Genomic DNA, 23,235 nt, shown 5'->3' on the forward strand with positions numbered 1-23,235 from the left:
ACCCTTGAAACCGATGTTCCTGACGTGAAATCTGGCCATGGATGAGTGTTGAAAGATGACAAGTTTGAACCACTGTAATGCACAGGGGATGTACTGCCACAGCAGCCCTGGCTTCCGACGAACTGGATTATGATGATTCTGATTCGGACTACCTGTACCAGTATTCCACTAAACCTGCCTATATTTTTACCTAAAATATGTTATGAAAAGAATCTAATAATGAAGGCAGGTTTCGCGGACTAATAAAATATGTACCTGTACCAGCTAGTAAATATGTCGGACATTGAGAACCAGTGAAAGAAATATGTGTCACTGTTGTAGCTATATACAGAAATGAACAATGGATGTTCTCATTCTCAAAGATATAAAACGTTTTGGACACTGCCAATGATATAAACGGAAAGACATACTTAGTTAAGCTTTTATTTGTTACGCTCTCAGTAGGTATTGTGCTGTAATAATTATTTTTGAGACGCCACTATTTAACAGAATGTAGAACATGGAAACATGTTATGATAGGAGACTTAGAAATCCCGCCTAGATACAAGGTATTTAGCCAACTTTGCATTCAAGTTATCTACTTATGAATCTTCAATAGCCAATGTTATATTTAGGAAATTCCAATACAGCAGTTAACTGCATAGAATTCGACAAACAACAAATATATACACAGTATACGCAACCAGTATTTTTTGTAAACCTGATGATGGTATAACGATGATTCCCTTTTGTATATAGATTTGATTGATTTTTATTGTTGAGACAATTTTAACAAATCTATTTAAATGTGATAACTAATAACGAAAAACAGGTTGCGGTTGAAAAACATTTTTGTTGTGTCAGGTCAAATAAATAAAAATACGAAGAAAAAAATGCTAAAAAAACCTACCACGTCGCCGCTCAAAATCCAATTTTTCCATTTACTGCATACAAATCTCTTCATATATTGGATAATTTGTCCGTGTTATGACTGTTCTTTATTTTCTAGTAAAAATCGAGATGGCGGCCATCTTGATGACGTCATAACCGGAATTTACTCCCAACTTACACTATGCAATATTATTGCAATTTGAGGTTGGGATGGGGATAATAGCTATAAAAAATCATTGATTTCGGTATGGATTTTTTAGGCTACATGTATCTTTCAGGTGAAATTGTGCATTTCAATTTTAAGTTGAAGCCACCAGAAATATAACAGAAATAAACGCTAGCTACATTTTGTAGCAATGTTAAGCTCTCAAATTAAGTTTGTCTGATGAATGTAACAGTGTACACTTATCACACTAGCCATCGAAACGTCACATATCTCTTCTTATATTATTGTTGGTTTCGCAACAATCTCATTAGATTAATTAAGCCACGTTTATTCGTTGCATATTTATGTTTTAAAGCGTATGCGCAGCGGGAAATGGTTCGAAAAATCTCTAGCTATTAAAATTTAAGTTCTTGTATTAAAAAAAAGAATAAATCAAAATTCATGATTCATTTTTGTTTTCGGAATTTATTCCTTATCGTAGCTCTAGCTGTCAGAGAAAACTTTAAAAATATCCAGGATTTATGCAAACAAATGTTTGCTAATTCTTGCTATTTTGATAGTTTTGTTTATTTTAGAAATAATCAAGCATAAATGTAAGCATTGTAATGTGCATAGGTTTTAATTTTACAAGTACAAATAAGAGCTGAAAAGGTAGTACTGCCAAAAATCACTAGATTGATATCTACAGCGAAGCGATCAAACCATGAAGCAAAGTTTATGTCTACAATTTCATTTGACAATTTTACAGTGTTATTAGTACATGCATTTGTTAAGTGATTTCTGCTTGTGTGTTTCCACATTAACAAACATAAGACATATGATGCGTTGTAACCAATGTTCACAAGGCATCCTAAATGTTTGTCTGTGTATTTGAATGATTTTCACAGCTTAATTCACCAAACCTGGTGTTTTTTAATAGATTACTGAAGTGAAAATAGCATGTCAAAATATTCGTACAGTTACGGCACATATCAACTTAATGCATAAGTACTAAACCTGCAGTCAAACAAGCCATATTTATGCTACGTGTATAATAGTAATACGTGTTGTCGCGTTACATAAATGTACTTAATGGGTAATTGAGCTGCCCATTATAGAATAATTGCTGATTTAAATGTATCCGCTATATATAGTGTCATTAATGTGATAATTTCTCGAGGCAACATTCTTCATTGGTCAGAAAGGTTAGTTACATGACCAATTAGTACTTTACCGCTATACATATCTAAAGCATTACAGTACGACGAGGCACTGTATTTGAAATATACCTGGAGATGTGTTAAAACCTATGGTATTGATAGAATGCATTATACATATACGTTAGACGTATATTGAAATATTCGACTATACGTATTGTGATATTTTGTTTGGATAGTTCAAATTCATCAATATGATGGAACACGGTATATTTGGCTTTTTCACAGCGATGTTTTTTGTGATTTTTATCATATTGTCACCGCCAAGTAGTAGTTTTGACATAATAGATATAGGTGGTCAGAATTTATCGCATACTGCAGAGGCGTCTTTGATTGCAAACTACTTCCTTACTCACGAGGACGAAGCACATTACGTGTATGAGTCAATTAGAGCGTCTGAGGATTTAGCCAAAAACATTTCGTCTGGAAATCCAGTAGTGACTCAAGAGCTACTCAATGCATTTTCTTGGTACGCGCTGACATCTTTACCAGATTTTCTTCGTGACGAGATTGTACGAGGCATAGCTGGAGTGATCGTCGATGAGACAGGAGTGGCTATGGTGCGTGCCAATGTTAATTTGAACTCATCCAAACCTCTCTCGGATGAAGACATCCAGAAGATCAGATCAGAATTCAACTATGTCAAGACCGTGACAAGAAGTATAACAATCGCTAAGCCTCTGATTCAAAATTATCGACAAGAGAATGACTCTACCATTTTTATCATTCTTTTGAATAAGGCAATAGAGATGTCCGCGTACGTAGCTTCCACGCCTACTTTTCAAACTGTTATGGATATTGTCGTTGATGAACTGAGCCAAGGTTTTCTAAAATCAGGACTGCCAGAGCGTATCGTTACAGAAGGAGACGCTTTTCTAAATGACCAAAATAATACATTATCAATAGTGAAGTTGGTAATCGAAAGCTCAAATATAGAGAGACTCATCTCTAGATCGTATAACGCTAGCAAACATGTTCTCGATGATCTTTATAATGGCGACACATTGTTTCTCTTCGCAACAGTCATAAACGGTTTTAGAGGACAACAAAATCCATTGATCCAGTCGGCGTTTAAATTCATCGAAGCAGACTTTATAATCAACTACATGAAAGAGATTGGTGGGAATATTTCATCAATTTACAGTGATTCTTCGAATACGTACGTAGATGTTATTGGAGATGTTGACTTTCTTGCCATGATTCAGTCAATGCTAGCTTCAACTGAAGCTCGCGAGTTTTTACCATACAACAGTTCATCTGAGGAGGACGCTATCGATGGTGATTGCTATCAAGATGTTTTAGACATGCTGGATGCGGCAAAAGCAGGCAGAATATGGGCATTAAGGAGTAAGTGTATTTCAGTGAACCCTCGATAATCTACCCAGCCTAAATCGGGACGATTTTAATCGATATGTAAAGTTACGGTAATCCGGCTCCTGATATTTCCGTCCGGGTTGTGTGAGTTTTCCGGACTATCGGTGTCCGGACTATCGGTTTCCACTACTATATAAATGCCTTAATATTTGGTTTTGATAATTTAGTTGGTAGAAAAGAAATTTTATCTTGCCTATAACAACGACAATGATCAAATAAACAAACAGGATATATGTATGTTAACAGCATCCACACTGTATTAGTACATTATGTGTAACTCATCTACAAAACGATATACCTAGTTTACTAGTTATAATACTGAACTAAATTAAATCTGTATTTTATAATGTATATATTTTTATGTGAAATAAGTTAATTGTTAAATACCTTGAAATTGAAAAGAGTGTAAAAAAAAAAAAAATAATACTATCCAGAAAAAATTGATAATACTATCCAGATATCAATTTAATACACGTGTTTCTTTGTTTGAAATTATTTATAATCACATGACATCACATGATAGTGTATCGTGCAATGTTTTAATATTTACTTTTATCTGGCGTAAAATGAATTTTGAAGATACATTCCGTACATTGATCATTATGGCCATAACATGTAATGCTATAAAACAACCGAGTTAATCAAACACTATAACCAACTGTTTGACGTATACCAACTTTGCTTTCAATATTTCAGTGATTGATTCCATCGGGAAAATTCCCCATGGCGTTTTACGGGGAAACCTTAATTTCCTTGGAGATATGGACATGTGTGTTAATGTAAGATCCGACATTAACGGTTATGAGGTCCTTGGAAACGTCACCAGATCCTCGCCGAGGGATCCGAGATTCGTGAGGTCGAAATACTGCCGGGCGGTTTTATCGAGTGAGGATATGGACCTTGATGTAGCTGTAGGTTTTAAATCAACATAATGCTATAAAAAATTATGACACTAGTGTTTAATGTGAACGGTATGTTTCAAATCAACATTATTCTATATATGTATATGACACTAGTGTAATGTGAACGGTAGGTTTCAAATCAACATTATTCTATATATGTTTATGACACTAGTGTAATGTGAACGGTAGGTTTCAAATCAACATTATTCTATATATGTTTATGACACTAGTGTAATGTGAACGGTAGGTTTCAAATCAACATTATTCTATATATGTTTATGAACACTAGTGTAATGTGAACGGTAGGTTTCAAATCAACATTATTCTATATATGTTTATGGCACTAGTGTAATGTGAAAGATAGGTTTCAAATCAACATTATTCTATATATGTTTATGACACTAGTGTAATGTGAACGATAGGTTTCAAATCAACATTATTCTATATATGTTTATGACACTAGTGTAATGTGAACGATAGGTTTCAAATCAACATTATTCTATATATGTTTATGACACTAGTGTAATGTGAACGGTAGGTTTCAAATCAACATTATTCTATATATGTTTATGACACTAGTGTAATGTGAACGGTAGGTTTCAAATCAACATTATTCTATATATGTTTATGACACTAGTGTAATGTGAACGGTAGGTTTCAAATCAACATTATTCTATATATGTTTATGACACTAGTGTAATGTGAACGGTAGGTTTCAAATCAACATTATTCTATATATGTTTATGACACTAGTGTAATGTGAACGGTAGGTTTCAAATCAACATTATTCTATATGTGTATATGACACTAGTGTAATGTGAACTGGAGCTCTTTTCATTGTCTGTGCCGGACAGGAAAAGGCAAAGGAAAAAACTAAACATGGATGAGTTATTTTTTTAAAAACGTTAAAGTTGTATGGTATATGACTTTTTCTCATTTTGTTAAGAGAAAAAATAACAAACATTGAAAGTGTTCTATATATTTTTCTTCGCCTTTCTAAGTTTTCAACCCTCCTATTTTTAACGAGTTTTGTAAATTAAACGGGTATTGTGGATGTTGGTCACGTGATGCAACTCGGTTTTCCGATATTACCCGAAAGTTTGAAACATGGTGTTGACTGTGGCGGTTCTTTCAAAACGTGTGATATTTCATGTGACATTTACTACTATGTCAATAGTATATTGGTGATTTTACCATATTCACACGTTGTATATTTTATGACATTTTGTGATGGTGTAAATTGCATAAAATACAACTTTAAGGTTACAAACACCGTCACAATACTATACAATTATCGACCTATTTTCAGGTGGATACGGTGAGTTATCAACCCGAGTAAGTGATAAATCCCGAGGCCGGAGGCCGAGGGTTATATCATTTTCGAGGGTTGATAACTCACCGTATCCACCTGAAAATAGGTCGATAACTGTTTTATTATATGACATTAACAGGATACTAACCCGGCTATTCAAAAAGACTACAATAAACAGGATGATATTTGCAAATGTTCTTTTAAAAAAAAAGTTTAGTGTATCCATTACATGTAGTATATGGTAAACATCCAAATGCTTCTTGCTAATGTTTTAGACTGGTAGAACCGGAGTATTTCATCGCTGCATCAACTGCCCGTCTGGGATTCTTGAACGTTTTCCTTAGAAGTTCGTAGTTGATCACCGTTGATCGCAGTAAACTTGCTGCCTTCCGCCATATAAACGTTGTATGTTGCCGACTATAATAATGACGTCACAATAGATTATCCCGACGTCATTGAAATTAGGAGACTTCCGTTACGCTATATTTGGGTACGGCTCGACGTCAAAAGTGATTTTGACGTCACATCAAAAGGGCATTTCCCTCGATCTATTTTTGACACAGGTTACTGGTCCAGTAACCTCGCGTGCTTTTCGCCGCCGATTTCGGGGTTGATATCGCAGTTGATGAATACTTCGGAGAAACGTACTGGCCAATCAAAATACAGTAAAAACAACAGTCATATAATAAATTGTAATATTACTTTATTGAGGGCCAACGTCATAAAACCACAATACAATTAAAAATCCATGGCTTAAAAATTAACACAATATTTCCAGCCTTATCCGGCTTACGAGACACTGAAAATAGGAATGAAACTTTTTCACGATATTTCTTAAACTATCACAAAATACTAGTGTTTATATCATAATTTGTAAATATAGATAATGACCACCTATGGTTCATCGGGTATATTACTGTATAGTGAAATCGTTAACATATACTAAAGCCATTACATTATAGAGGAGAATTTATCTCTTTAGGTAAGAGGAAATAGTCACATCCGCACATAACATACACATTTATAAACAAAAGAATGATTTTAAAACCTAACCAATAAACAGTAAAAACAAAACACTTACCATGTAAACTTCAAATCAATGAAAACACTGTAAACATCTAGATATAACGCCATATCAGCACATCTTTATTGTTCGGCTTGACTTTGAATGTTTTTTATGTTAATGCATTTGAATGGAAAAAATTACATTCAATTATATTTTTTTTCGAATATAGAAAGTTGGTGTAAAGCCAAGAATCACTTGGGGAGTATGTGTTCCTAAGACATGTAAAGAAGATGACGTATATGGACTACTTAAATTAGGTAAGTTTGGTGTGTACGTACTTGCCAGGTGTCAGAGAAGGGTGAATGTCAGAGTACTCGGATAAAAATCATCGTCCTACGGTTAGTACACGTACCTGGCCCACGTGGTTATTTGTCGAGACACCGCCGTCTTAAAGTAAATTGCTTAAGAATATGTACTTTGTGAAAAGGAGATTAGATTAGATATATTTTTGCGTTGAATGCTGTATGTTTGGATAAAACATTTAATCGTGTATTACTTTAGACTATTCTTTATCTGTCACGTTAATAAAAAGTTCTAAATTTGAAATATACCGTTTAAGACCCCAATAATAACGGACGCACGTGGTTTTTACCTGATATTCCAAAATATTTCATAATCCAACGCATAATGAGACTCCTTACATTCAACGTATTCCGCAGGGGTAAAAAGGCCTGGTATATATTTGCTCTTTCGGGTAGGTATTGATTTTAATTTCATTTTGTTTGTTATTGGAACGTCAATTTTTTCAAAGCAAAGGACGATATTTCCATTCACAAAATGATGACGTCACAATTAATACCTTCTCGCATGGGAGATACTTCTGAGGGAAAAGAAAATAATACAGAAAAGAAATGTAGATATAAAGCTATTTTTTCATGCTCGCGATTTCGCTGAAAATTGATAACCATATTATATGTACCGATCAAGGCAGATCGCCAATTTTAGTTTGTTAAAATTAGATTTCTTGCATAAATCTTAATTGTAACCCACAGAGTGTAGCTACTCTAAAATGTGTGATTTTGTCATTTACAGATGTATTTCAAAACACCACCGCGAATTTGCAGAAAGTAGAATGTCTCCAGGAGACGAACATTACACAAGACACAGCAGCGATCATAACCATGTAGGTTTGAACGTTTTTTATATAAACTTATATATTTACATATCCATGGGCGATAAAAGTATATATAAACGTGAAATACTTTGGCATACGCTAAAGTAGAAACATTTCACGTTTTGTCGATATTAGACAAAACTATGGAATATAAAAATATTCACTTCAGTAAGTGATCCCTGAAAATTTCTTCTAAAACCAATTTCAAATTTCGAGATTCTTTTCACTGTAAACATGGAACCATACATAGTTATCCATATCTCCTCATTATGCTGGTGTTTTTGTTTGTATACAGTAGTAGAAATAGTATGTTCCCCGTTCTATGTACAATTTATATATATAAAAAAAAAAAATAAAAAAAAAAAAAAAATCAACAAAAACACAAACATTGATGAGGTTTCATTGCAAAAGAAATCACCAAAATACTTGTATTGAATGTCATTTTTCTAGATCTATTCTGTGCTTTTTCGGATTCCTTGTTCTATGTGCGACTGCTTATGTTGCTATGGAAACACGTGAAATTGTCGGAGGAAAAACGGTAACGGATGGCTATGTTTCCGGGGAGACAACCCATCAAAAAGGAAATGTTGAAGAACAAAGGAACGATTTAAAAGACGTTCACATAGATGAACAAAATAACAAACACACAAATATAAATGTTGTTCTTAATAAGTATGTCCTGCAATCAGAGTCTGATGACCAAGCAGCAAACATTGCATCTCAGAACAATGACATCCATTCAAACGGTGCATCAAATGACGCTGGTGTAACGAAACAGACAGTACCAACCCATAAGCCTGTTACGATAGACACGTCGATAGATAGGGAAGAAAGTAAGTTTATTCATGATATATACAATATTAAATATTCTCATCTTGTATACTTTAAAAAAAAATATTCAACAGACATATAAGTAACATTATGTTCCTTTCACAGAAGGACTTGCACACAAATTTCCATGTTTAAATAGATTATTCTAATCATGAACACAAACTTTCACCGCTTTCACATTATTTACAGATATATTCATCATTTATTCATCATTACCTCTCAATCATTCATATCCATTCAAAATAAATTGATATTTGTAATTGCAAATAATTAAATTACATTGTGTATATATACCAGGTAGTTAATATTGCCATAAAATATGTCAGGTTAGGGGAGACAACTAATATAAAAATAGGTAAAAGGGAGACTACTCCGTATCACCTATTCAGACATTCTATTACAAATTGATATAACTGCTTTCTTACTTTTGATAATTTCAGTGGTACACATATTATGTAATGTTATTTGTTAATATGTACTTTTTTTTCAATCAATCCATAAGTATTTTTAAGGATTCAATAGGTCAGTATCCAGTATGAAAAATCTTGTATACTTCATTACTTTTCTTTAGGATGTTCACCTTTGAGAAAACTTTCTTGTATTTAACTTGTTTCTCATAAAGATTTGTGGAAATAGAAGTTCATACCACCGAAGAAAATGAGGAAAAAAAAAAAATAAAAAAAAAAATAGCAACAACAAAAAAAACCCAACAAAACAAGAAAAAAAAAAAAAAAAAATGTGCGTGTGCTCGTTTTTGAGCTATTGCCACTCAAAGATACCAATTCAACAGAAACAAATTGGCTGTTTTGATCGTATATAGGGTAGATTAAAGCCACAAATTCCTAATGAGTTGTTAGATATGTATGTTTGCAGAATTGATATTGTACATATTGTACAGTGGTCCTCTTTAAATAATATAGCAATTATGTTTAATTAGAACTCTTATTTTTTCTCAGAATAGTAACATTCGCTAGCTACCCCTTTGAGTTCACATTTTTTGGCCAATTTTTCATTTTTTCCAGATTCAACCTTTTAAAGAAAAAGTTCTGGTATTAAATCTTTGTAAAATAGTTTGGATATCAATAGGGGAAATGTTGCTTTTTCGAAATCAGACAAAAATAGAATCACTCATTTATTAATAAATATGATCACCACTAAACACCACTGGTGTTCGGTTAGAATAAAGAAAGAGAAAATTAAAAAAGAAAGTGTTCCACATGTATATCATACTGAAAATATATTTTCCTAGCAACTTCATATATAAAGAAAGGGATATCTCAACCAATGTGAATGATGTAGGTCAGCATAAAGTTCATGCTTGCAAACTGGCGCAAGTTGAGAATCATTGAAAAACAGATTCGCGTAAGATTAATTTAAAAAAAGCTTGTAAGCTAACTACATATTTGTTATAAAGAGTATTGAGCTTGTAATAGTAGTCGTGAAAAAAAGTTCAGATCGACATCGTACTGTGTAACAATAGTTATACTGTAGCCTATGTAAGACCGACAATATTGTCCAATAGATAAAATATAATGTAATAACTATACAAACTATCTCCATGAAATACATTTATTTCTTTCATAAACACAGGTTTAGGAATCAAGATAATTAAGGCATTTTCCTTACAAGCCAACATCCCCAGGATACTGAAAGCAGAGGCGTCACCCGGTTCCATACATTGCCTACACGGAATTCGATTTCTAAGCATTTCATGGGTAATTCTGGCTCACAGTGTCTCACTGGGTTTCTTCAAAGACTCCGATCAAGTATGGCCTTTAGGTAAGAACGGGAACTACATACTTACCATTAAAATGGTACCTACTGATACTGAAGATATCATTACATGTCAAGCTCGTGTGTAATGTTTCTGCTACGGTTGCTAATATCCACAGTGTGCGAACTCATTTGTAAGGTTACTGGATGTTGCGATGGCAGAAGCGATACAAATATTCTAAGTTGAGAATGAGGTAAGTTTTAAAGCCCAGCAAATGCAGCTATGTTTAGTATCGTGCCTATTCTTACGTTAAAATAAATCTTGAATATGCATTTAATTTCAGGGAGAGTCATGAGTAATATGTATAAAGCGATAGTGTTATTTTTCTTGAAAAATATACCTGAAATCAACAGTCGATCTTGCTACCATGTTGAAATTTGCAGTTTTATAGAGCAATTCTTGTTGGAATCTTAAGCTAGTCTGATCAGTGAAGCAAATCGGTGTCTCTGTAATAGAACTAGACCATTGCCATAATCATAGCCTACTTAGTTTGTAAATAATCCATAGACAAAGTTGACAACGACTGTTGTTGAGTAGGCCAACTTTTAATTGTATACGGGTACTAGAGATGTGGAATATTGAAGTTCTGTAGGTTTTGTTGTATGTTCTGTTGTAGTGTGGATATGTAGGACTCAAAACACAGGTTGGTAGCTTCTGGTGTTTATTCGTGGATTCCGTAAGAGTGATCCCGTTTACTTTCGAAATCTTAGTTTATATAGAAATACATGGACGTACAGTATCAATCATTTTATAATAACTGTCAGGGAACACATCCTATTTAGTGATTTGACCACTTATTGTCACGAACATACTTCTACTTAAGTAATATTGTTATGCTAAGTTACATGAAAATCTCACTAGTACATGAATCCTATATAACTACAAGTCATATATACAATTCTGTATCTGTTCTGTTGAATAACCGTCTATAACTTTTTTTTGTTCTTTTTTTTTGAGTTTTACTGCCCATCGACAACTATGGTCATTCAGGGCCAAACTACATGGCAGGCATTAGAATTAGGATATAAACAAGGACTGCATCCAAAAGATAATAGAAGGAGTTGCATAGGATAAAATAGTTTTGGCTAAAATACATGAGAAAACTCATACACAATGTTGATGAAACAACGAGTGTTGCGTTGATATGAATATAAGATACGATGAGAAAACGTTCAAATTTTGTTAAAAATGCCGATCTCGTTGAAAATACGATGATGTCTTACGGCATGAAACAAAGTGTACATGTCAGAGACATTATAATACTTATCTCCTATGTGTTTAAAATCAATACAATGCAATAAAACATGCTCCACTGTGAGAGGAGAATCACATACATGGCATGTAGGAGGAACCTCCCCTCGTAATAGATTGGAATGTGTAAAATATGTGTGTCTAATTCGGAGCCGAGAGAGAACAACTTCCTCTCTGCGGTCTCTCCGACTGGACAGATTAGGATTAAGTGTAGGTTGTATTTTAAACAGTTTATTGTTTGTTTCGGTAGACCACCTTTGTTGCCGATGGTGTTTAATGCCTGACTGAATGTAAGGTTTGATGTCGGTGTAAGGTAGTTTCAAATCTGTTTGTGCTAGGCGAAAAGCAGTCTTAGCTGCTTTATCGGCCTTTTCATTCCCATTTGTACCCATATGACTTGGAATCCAGAGATAAGTAATTTGAGTTTTAGAAGACAATCGAAATGTTCGGATCAAGAGATTTTGGATTAATGTGTTTCTAGGGTTTCTTGATTTCAAAGCCTGCAGGACCGAAAGAGAGTCGGAACTGATGATTGCCTTTTCAATACGGTGTTCTACGATATGGTCAAGCGCCAGACCAATAGCACATGCTTCCGCAGAGAAAATGGAGGCAACATCCGGGAGTTGGATAGAGGAGCAGTGATTAGATTTACAGCATGCTGCCGCAACATTATCATCATCTTTTGAGCCGTCAGTGTAGATCTGAAAATGATCAGGGAAAGCCCTTATGCACTCCCGAAAGGAGGATTTGTGTTCTTCGGGTAATGCACTGGATTTTGCCCTCTCATGTAGAGATTAATTAATATTAGGTGTTTCAATGAGCCACGGCGGTACATCCGATACGGTGTACTTGTCAATGGTGTCGAAATTTATATTTAGTTCCAGAAAACCAGCATGCTGTAAGGATAATGGCTCATTAGCTTCCACATGGAGACTCTTCACAGGTATTATTCGAAACGCTCCAAGTGCGAGACGCAGTCCCTGATTCTGTATGGGGTCAAGAATCTGCAGATAGGAGCTGAGAGCCGATCCATAGACAATCGAACCGAAGTCAAGTTTTGATCTAATAAGTGCCCGATAGATACGTAGAAGCATTTCATGGTCTGCAACCCAATCAGAATGGAAATGTTCAGCGGCTTCGAGCACTTATCCTTCAGATGTTTGATATGTGGAACAAATGACAGTTTCGAACCAAATATTTGTCCAAGAAATTTAGTTTGTTCAACTACTGGAATAAAAGAAATTGAACCCAGTCCGCCTTATGTAGATTCAAACGAGGAATAGGCTCCTCAAGTTTTGGTGACCCTATGTTTTTTAGTATAATTGGAAAGTGATCGCTCCCACAAAGATCATCGTTGACCCTCCAATCATAATCCAGAAGAATTGATGGATGGCACAACGATAGATCAATGTGGATAAGCGAGCCAGAGGCAGGGTGTAAATATGTTGGGATATTGGTGTTATAAAGACATAAGCTGTTTTTAATAATAAACTCTTCGATTACGTCTACCTCTATCGTCAGTGCCTGGGGAGCCCCAGTGGCTATTATGACCGTTAAAGTCACCCATGATAATATATGGCACTGGTAGTTGTGATACGATGTTACTCAATTCATCACAAGTAAATAGAGTATTTGGAGGTAAATATATAGAACAGACTGTTGTTTTTCGGTGAAGATTTGCATTTATAGCGCAACTGTTTGCAAGGTGGTATTTAGCTGAATGTGTCTGTGTGGGACGTTTTTATGCACCGCCACCGCCACACCATCTGATGCGCGGCTATCTGTTGTTGGAGTTTTTGTGTATAGTGTAAATTGTCTGAGATTGATGGTGTCTTTCAGCATTATTTCTTAAAGGCAGATTCTGGATGGGTTCTTTGTTTGTGTAAGATGTTTTAGTTCTTCTATGTTCGCTTTAAATCCGCGTATGTTCTATCGTATGATAGTGTTTGTCACTATAATGCTCCCTGAGGATAGTTTGTCGGATTGACAGGACTAGTAGGTTAAAGTAGGTTGTTTGGTGGAGTTAAATGTGCTGTCACCAAACTCGCTGTCGTCCGAAAGAGCATCATAGATGTGGATATCAAGGATAGGGTCATCTGATCCCTTACTGGGTTTGTTGTTTAGTCAGGGAGCCTCACTAGCTTTACCTTGGTGGTTTTGATATGCCGTTGCTCCTGCGGTGGTGTATTGGCTGGTCGCTTGGCGTTATTAGGGAGGATAAAGCAAGTCTATGACGAGCGGCGGTAACTTTTTTTTCTTATGCTTGGTGTTACAGAATTTTGCTAGTTTAGATATAAGTTTGTATCAGGCATGTAAATTGCTTGTGTGTGCAGAATAATTTCTCCTAAAGTAAAAAATAAAGTTGCAATAGGAGTCACCGGAACTCCATATAATAATATAACAATGTTAAGAATGTTTAAAATTAAAAACTCAAATTAAGAAAAGTACAAGGATTATATTAATATATAAATAATAATATTGAGAGCTGCTGAAAGAGAGGGAAGCTATATAGAAATATGGAAATGTGAACGAGAGGCCTTCTGTTGAAGGGACACTGTATTATATTATGTAATATTGAATAAAAAAAATGAAAAAAGACTGTTTGTTAGAAATCTATTGAAAGCTACACATCATGATGAAATAATGTGACAAACATGTATAACACCTTTAAAACTTTAGTATTAATGAAGATGATACTGAAGTTTTATACATGTGTATCCAGATTAAACATGTCAAAGGGGTCACTTTACAATGACTGATTAATAAGTGTGAACATGTGAAATGAGATTTAAACCACTATTTAGCTTCTCGGTTTGACTAAATATGTACTCTCTGTTTTTGCACAATCCCTATTTTTGGCAATAATGCTAATTTACAAATTTAAATATATTTATTTCATATTGTGTATATCATATGGTGTTGTATAACTTATTGATTACTTTCCCGATTTCTGTGTGTGAAAATTATGGCACATACAACTTTAGGACTCGATTAAAACATCTAACACAACAGGTCTTTCATTTAAAACAAATCGCGTATAACACAACAACCTGTACTTGTTCGAGATATAATTTCGCAATAACCTGACAGTGTTTTCATAACAACTCGTTCACTTTCTGTGTTCGACCGCATATATAGTTTCGGTCCGTAAATACAATTTGCATGACATTTGACAGCCAGGAAACTCGAAACTTGCCAGTAGTGGTTTCAATCTTCAGTTTTGCAACATAATATTTGCGCTATTGCAGATAATGGAATGACAGATGGAAAATGACTGATCATTTTGCTTCGACATCGGAAGAATCGCAGGTGATTATTGATATTTTTGATAGATTTGCGACGAATCAAACATAGGAAAACAATCATAGAATGATATGGGTATTATCTCTTGTAGCAAAGTGTATTTAAGATGTCAACATCCGTCTTATTTAGACTAAATTCGGCATTTTATACTCGTCCTGACTATGCATGACAATTTTGTATCGCCTCGGCCATCGCAACATCCGGTAACCGTACAAAATAGTTCGCACACTGTCATATCGAGTATACTTTCTTGATCATGCTTGATGATGAAGAAATGTATATTGTGATTCTATTTTGTTTAGTTTCATTATACAAGTTTTTGTTTAGATTTTGCAATCAAAAGTACATAAAATAAACGTTTATGGACAATTTGTGTTCGCATCTCGTTTGTGTACAATCCAATGCGAGATAACTCCGTTTGAAAGAGAGGATGATTGTTTTCCCGTGGTGGAACTACGATGTATTTCTTTGTTATTGTCGTATTTAGCTTATTAACATGAGGTATAATATATCATACGATATTGAGTGTACAATAGTCTTTATTAGTAAAGTAAGATGCTCCAACGCTGACAAATGATATTAGTATTTTTCTTCAGCTACGAAAGTTACATACTTTACACCATTACCATCATTGAAAAATTTAGCTCCTAATTTTACCTCACGATAAAAATATTTTTTTTTAAATCAATTGCTTCACGAAAAAATCCATGAAGCTATGTCCTATAGGAAATGAAGTACTGAGTACGCATGCACCAAAAGTAAAATGAATAATAATAAATTATTTTTTTGCATTAATTAGACCCATTTATACATGATTTGTTCCAATGATGAGTAATGTTCAAATGATGAGTACCATTTATGCTCTGTCGGCGGTGGGACACCTTTACATACATTTTCGAGTTTTGTTTTTGTTTTCTTCTTTTTTTTTGACATGTATGTTATATATGTTTCAGTTAATCCAGATGATGTGATGACAATGATGCAAAGATTTACGGCTCAAATACTTATCAGCGCAGGAACTCCTGTTGACACCTTTTTAATGATGAGGTATGATCGTAAAATTATCCTCTCATAAGTATTGCTACTTTAATGAATATTAATCTACAAACTATTATTTGAAATGTTATGTTTAATGTGTACTTGTACAACATTCTTTCTGATCAAATTAATACAATCATAAGTACGACGTATGTTGACAAATAGGAAAACGTATTTGTTAATTCTGTAAATATTCATATATCCGTGGTCATCTTATTTTCCATTCCTGTTGTAATATATCTGCTAAATGATGATAGAGCTTCATTTAAGCAACTCTGAAAATATAACGCACTTGAAAAAACACTTGAAATTATGCGTTACACAATTATGTGGTAACCTAAGCACACTTCAAACTGCGTTGGTTAGTCCTAGATTTAAAGCACTTTGGATTGTTTCAAATTGCATTGTTTTAAGTTCTAAAAATATTACTTATGTCTTTATCTCTAAATATATTGGTAAAATACAAAGTGGGAGATCTAATATATTCGTGCCATTGATAAAGAAATGTATAGATTGATCGTAATAATTCACAGAAGCAGTCGCACATTTAAAGAAGATAAGAGTTGTATGCGTCTGAATTGATTTAGTAGGAGGTTTTGTATACGCATATATTTTTAATTGTTGGACAGGTCCAAAAGACATTTGCCCATAATGAAGAATTACCATCGTTGCTTTGTTTGCAATACTGTTACTTATGTATTTTTTCTATGAACTCGATTATACAACAAATAATGATTTTTAAGGCATGAACCCATAAATTTGTAGCAGAAAAGCATTGCGTACCACTAACGTTTACATATTTTTTCACAATGGTTTGAACTTGTATAATTTAACGTTCATACAGCAGGTTATTGTTTTTGTTTATTCTTAATGATCGGTACTATTAGTAGAGAAAATTACAGAAAAGATAAATAGGAAACATCCTTAGGAAAAGAATAAAAAGAAATTTTCCTCTTGAAATTTAATTGAAATTATCTAGATATATATATATATTTTACATTCTTGAATTATTTTCAGATGGTGTTCAAAGACAATTGTCTTATCCAATTCAAAGCTTCTGCTGTCAGCAGATTCTACATGATATTCAAATAATATTATGAAACACGTGTATATATCAACTTGAGGCATTAAGCATTATGAATGCTTTCTGCATTTCATTTGATATAGATGAAAGTTTATCAAAACTCATTCTTTTTCAAGATAACAACTGTAACATAATTTGACCCTGATTAGTACAAATCTATAATGCTTTATGTTTCCCTTTTGTTGTATCATTGTTGACTTTATATCATTATGTCCGTATGTTTATATATTATTACAAACAATTTCTGTGTTACAAAGTGGGACTTTGCTAACATATACACAACTGGAGCACATAGAGAAGATAAAAATGTCTGGATCCAAAGTTGTCAGATACGTTTCCTTTTATTTCGTCACCAGGATATTTAGGTGAGTTGTTACTGTATATTTTGAGGGTTTGGCTTATTTTGATTTCTTTAAATATTCTATGAATATACCCATGTACGACCAGATTAAAAAGTATAAATAATATATTTTACATTATAAATGCGCACCGCAAACTGTTTCAAAACTGCCTAGATCTGCATAGAGAAAGGCCCCCTCCCCCAAACTTGTCAAATTTTCAAAACTGTATTTTAGTATTTAAATCGTTGGATTTGACATATCTAGTTCATCCTTAATTTAATTGTAATGAGAGTTTCTAATTTTGCAGCTCCAGTTAAGGTTATCATTCAAAATATGCATAAATTATGAAAATGTAGAAATTTTGACAATTTTGGCATTTTCTTTGTTTTATCTAAAAACATAGAGTGCATCTTTGAACCACCTTGAATCAGGGATGTACTAATATATTTTGGGGTCAAAAAGGGCCCAATGGTTCTTTCCAAATATTTTCAAAAATATTTGAAAAAATGACTATTTTTCACATGTTTATTATCAGAAATGGTAAGAATCTAAGTAAAATACACCTATATATTGATATATTGTTGTAAGATAGTATAGTCCTGTACTCATATCGGTAAACATTACCATCGTCTTCGCTGACAATATACCATATCATGATAAGTGTGGATAGCATAATTCATCTAACTATTTATCGACAAAAAACGGACACAATGCGGAAGTAAAGAATATATGTAATTATTTCGAAATTTGAATGTAGAGTTATCCTGCCTCATACAACTACAAAATAGTATTAGGTAACAGCATTGGAATACTGAAATGCATTTTTTCAGATTGATGCCTGTTTACATATTAGTGTTACTAGTCTATACAACCCTATTTACACACATGGTGTATGGCCCCCTGATGCCCGTTAACCTGGAATATGTGACACACTGTAACGACAACTGGTGGACTAACCTATTGTTCATCAACAACCTGGTAAAAACAAATGAACAGGTAAGCATTTACATCCTCACGAAATACCATTCCGGTCTACCCATCAAAGTTACTCTCCCCTCATTTCACTGAGTGGTATAGCAATAGTCATGAGATGGATGGCAGAGTTCTACGTACAGAACCTAAACAGGTTAGATTTCCAATGTATAAGCCAAACTTTTTTGCCAACTTTTTAAAATATAGCTTCCAACCCTGAACCAAGTTCCAAGTACTAGCCTCTTTTAGCGGTATTCTCTATGAAAAGTTCGCACACTAATCCAACTTTGTAGTAAAACATATAACACATTAAATACAGATTATGGTATTTGTTTAAAACCTACATGCTTATTTGATTCCCAGATCAGGAGTATCAATGACACTATAAGTTTATAATATCTTGTTTTTAAAAACGATATTCTGCTAACTTTACAAATGCTTTAAGCAGCTATTATTCTCAAATATTTCCACTCCTAGTTTTGTCGTTTCAGTGTATGGAATGGTCTTTTTACCTTTCTCTGGATATGCAGTTTTATATCGTATCACTGGTTCTCCTTTTCCTGATGGTGTTGTAAGTTTAAATATTTTGACGTATATTATTACTTTAAAGGTGTTTGCTGTATAGCAAGTGAAATATCCTCATTCGATCTATGAAATACAGAAGCGATAAAAGATTGCACACAACCTAAATATCCAAGAATACCCAGATCTTTCGATGGCTACTGTCAATCTTGGTCAATCTAATAGTTGACTCTAGGTGGTTTGGTTACGTCACATGTAGAAGTGAATACTGCAGTAGTCTACCGTAGATTGGAGACTGTTGGTATCTCCCAGTCCCGCTATCTTTTTTTTAAATTATAGATTTTAAGCCTGAGTCATTCAATTGTCTCGTCCAATAAACATTTCAATAAATATTAAGACTTACAAAAATAATCAATTTTATAAAACTATCGAATAGTTGAAAATGTTTATGTTATATATATTGTAAATCGATTTGATTAGTCAATGACAACGAACCCTTATGTCTTGTCTTGATTGATTGACAGAAAATTAGGAATGGGTATCGCCACCACTGTCACTTTAGTGGTCGGTAGCATGATTATCACCGCTTGGCAGCAGTACCAATACACCGGAGACCTGCTGATGTAAGTCTTCTATATCTACTATTTCTTACATGTCGCATTGTGAAAGAAATTAAGTGTTTTGATGGTGTTGTTGTTTCTGGTATACCGTTAACACTGTTAGTAGTTGTCACACGCGTTTTTATTGAGGATGGTAAAATTCTCTTCTTTTTGTCTCCCCTGTTGCTGTTGTCTCCCCTTTTGCTTTTGTTTCCTCTGTTGCTTTTGTTTCCTCTGTTGTTTTTGTTTCCTCTGTTGCTTTTGTCTCCCCAGGTACTGTTGTTGTCTCCCCTGTTTCTTTTATTTCCCTTGTTGCTTTTGTTTCCCCTGTTGCTTTTGTTTCCCTTTTGCTTTTGATGTCTCCCATAATGCTAGGTTGTTGTCTCTTCTGTTGTTGTCTCCCTTATTGCTGTTGCTGTCCATTCTGTTGCTGATGTTATCTCCTCGGTTGTTTTCTCGGTTGTTGTCTCCGTTGCTTTCGTTTCTGTATCTAGTTGTCGCTGTTTGCTTAAATCACTTACTATTTAACTTGTTTCTCTCGTTACTGCTCTTTATGTACAATGCAGTTTTTTTCACAGTTCTTATTTGCTTTGATACTACACTTATTGTAATTTGAAAAGTGGATGGTTTACAGACGTTCGGGGTGGAAAAACCTATCCCGTAATTGATTAATTTTTGATTATACAGAGTTACTTGTTTAATGAGTAGGGGTTTCAACCACCATTGTTTTTTTAGCTCTTTTAGAACAATTTTATATGAAAAAATCAAAATAAAGTAGTGTATACAATTAGTTTGATGCTTACACAGGTGGCTTCAAGATGACAATGGGTATTTGAAAAATGTCTACATTGCCCCCTGGTGTCGAATTGGTGCATTTTTGGTCGGACTTATATTTGGGGTCTACCTGAAGAAACGGCCAAGGAAGCCATTAAGTAAGGTAGTGGTGAACATTTTTGTTTATTTTGTAGTTAGACTTTTTCACAAAAATCTGTTTTATTCAAAATGTAATGGTATTTTGCTGTAATTTCATTTGTGTATTCCAGTGATACTCCGAAACTAACTTATGACTAAAGAATATGATATTCTCATTAAATTTTCTGCTAGCATCTGACACAAAACTCGCGTTGGTTTTTGTTGATATATTAAAGATATTATATGAATTATTGTTTTTTATAACAAATACGTAAAAGAAATTTATGAATTGAGCAGGTGGTTATAACCATCATTGCACCTCAGAAATTGACTGAAATATTTGGATTTTAACAAATTTAAATTGCTGTATCAAAAATATTTGATTGATTATAATTACGAATGACATTCATATGCTATAAAACGTGATTTCTCGTTTAAGGTGATTGGGTTTGCTGGATGGACAATCGCTACCTTAGTGGCTCTCACACTTAAGTACTGTAAGTACTCGGTGTACATGGAAGGTGGAGATCCCTGGACCAGACTACAAAATGCCATTTACGAGTCCTTTGACAGACCTGTATGGGCTATGTGTGTTGCTTGGGTCGTATTTGCATGCCACAACAAAATGGGAGGTTAGTATGAGGCTAAGGTTGACCGTGAGACGGTCTCTTCCGGAGCTGAGGCAGGGTATTATTTTTGATTTTTCTTAAATCTGGCTTAGTAGTTCATTATTTTCTATATGCTTTGAGTTTCATTTTTGTTCACTGTTGTGATAACGAAAACTAAATCTTTAAAATCCATCAAAATGATATATTGAGATATTAAGTACATAGTAGTATTGATTTAGTTTATGTAAGCGATTAAATTATATAGTTTTTCATATTAATTTGCTATTCCTACCTAGGTATTGTGAATTCTTTACTTTCGTGGGGAGGATTTATCCCATTGTCTCGGTTGGGCTACTGTATATACCTGGTCCATCCCATTGTGATCCTCGTTCATGGATTCTCAAGACGTTCTCTTTTCTATGTAGATGACTTTGGATTGGTAAGTCTGATTAACTCTAGAATTATGAAATGTTTTAAAAGATATTTTTAGTCCAAAATGATTTATTTTTAAATACAAGTTTAATTGCTGAAATTAAAATAGATATTAGATCATTAGTTAAACCGTGTTGAGTATTAAACCCAACATTCAATTCAAAATGCTAAAAATTGGTATTATCCATTGATATTATGTAATCAATGTTACATCTTTATTAAGGAGATGGAGGGGACAGATATACAGGTACTTTAAATGCCTTATATGCTTCAAGGTATTTATGTCAAAATTCCCATTAGAAAATTGTGAAAGAAATCGATATGGATTCTTCATCATAAACCCATAATGTTACTAGAACCTACTGGTAACTAAATTCTTATTCAAATTTTTATCATTAATATATATATTTATATATTTTCAGGTGTATCTTATAGTTGGCCATACTACCATATCACTGATGTGTGCCTTTGTTCTAGCTACAGCTATAGAATTCCCTTTCATGGGCATTATGAAATCAATGACAGGACGGATGTAATTGTCCAAGAACGGTTTACTCTCATTGACGCTCATAGACTATTAACACTGTGGGTACCCATACACCGGATATTGGTATCAACGAGGCGGTGGCCTGTCACAAAAAAGAGTATTTTTGCAATATTTTCACAGATTTTATGTAATTAATGTATCTGTAACTATTATCTAGTTCAAGCATATAATATATCGCGTCCGTATGTTATCTGTTAACCCCCATCGTCAAATATTGAGGAATAGAAAGGAATCCAGGGTCACCTGTAGGGGGGTACCGCAATGAAAACGACTGTGAACTATTGTTCGTGATATTGATCATGAATTACTAGATTGTTCCAGGTTACCATTTTTGGGCTGTATAACGTGACGCTACCCAAATTGGAACGTTTTTTGAAGATAATTGTAAAAAAATTCTTACTTGTGGTTTAATCCAGATTTTTTTTCCTTAAAATTCCACAAATAGATGCTTTTATTATTCTTTTCATGATTTATTTACTTGTCAGCAGTGCATATATTTATAAATACAGAGCTTGTAACAATGCCCGGTGCAGCCCCGTGTTTCAGCAGGTTTGAGTACCCAAAATGGAACACGTCCTAAATAAAGTTTGATCAATAAATGGCCAGGCATGATAAAATATGTTTGAATTCATTAAAAGAATGTTCAAACATTTTTAGTTTATTTAAGTCACATGTCTTTCAAAAATGTTCCATTAAGCATTTATTTTCCTTATTTTCAAATATATGGTGTTTTTAGGGTTGTCGCACGACGTCGTTTCCCGGAGTTTTTCAAAATTTCATTATTTTCATTTTTAAATACAGATAATTAGCAACTGGAAAGAAAATGACATATTAAAATTGTCACAGTTATTAGTCAGCACCTTAATTTTTGTTCAGGACTGTTATTGTTGGTTTAGATTGTAAACTGAAAATTCTGTATCACATATTTTAAAAGTGTTTCATTTTGGGTAGCGTTCCAAATTGGGTAGCGTCACGTTAGACGGGTTATTATAGGGAAGTTCATGTTAAGGCCAATTTCATT

The 23,235-nt window shown here is 33.8% G+C and overlaps 1 protein-coding gene across 1 annotated transcript; it reads left to right on the top strand.

Annotated features, from left to right (window-relative positions):
• The first annotated feature begins 2,293 nt into the window (after positions 1 to 2,293).
• LOC138314988 (O-acyltransferase like protein-like) lies at positions 2,294 to 22,816 on the top strand. Its single transcript, XM_069255676.1, has 15 exons — positions 2,294 to 3,579; positions 4,303 to 4,517; positions 7,056 to 7,143; positions 7,919 to 8,009; positions 8,451 to 8,833; positions 10,422 to 10,610; positions 16,113 to 16,206; positions 17,539 to 17,646; positions 18,453 to 18,618; positions 19,086 to 19,165; positions 19,641 to 19,739; positions 20,523 to 20,652; positions 21,067 to 21,259; positions 21,532 to 21,674; positions 22,090 to 22,816. The coding sequence occupies exons 1-15, from the start codon at positions 2,427 to 2,429 to the stop codon at positions 22,201 to 22,203; spliced, it is 3,246 nt and encodes a 1,081-aa protein (XP_069111777.1). The 5' UTR covers positions 2,294 to 2,426; the 3' UTR covers positions 22,204 to 22,816.
• Positions 22,817 to 23,235: the final 419 nt, after the last annotated feature.

The sequence above is a fragment of the Argopecten irradians genome, chromosome 2, assembly GCF_041381155.1.
Source record: "Argopecten irradians isolate NY chromosome 2, Ai_NY, whole genome shotgun sequence".
NCBI lineage: Eukaryota > Metazoa > Mollusca > Bivalvia > Pectinida > Pectinidae > Argopecten > Argopecten irradians.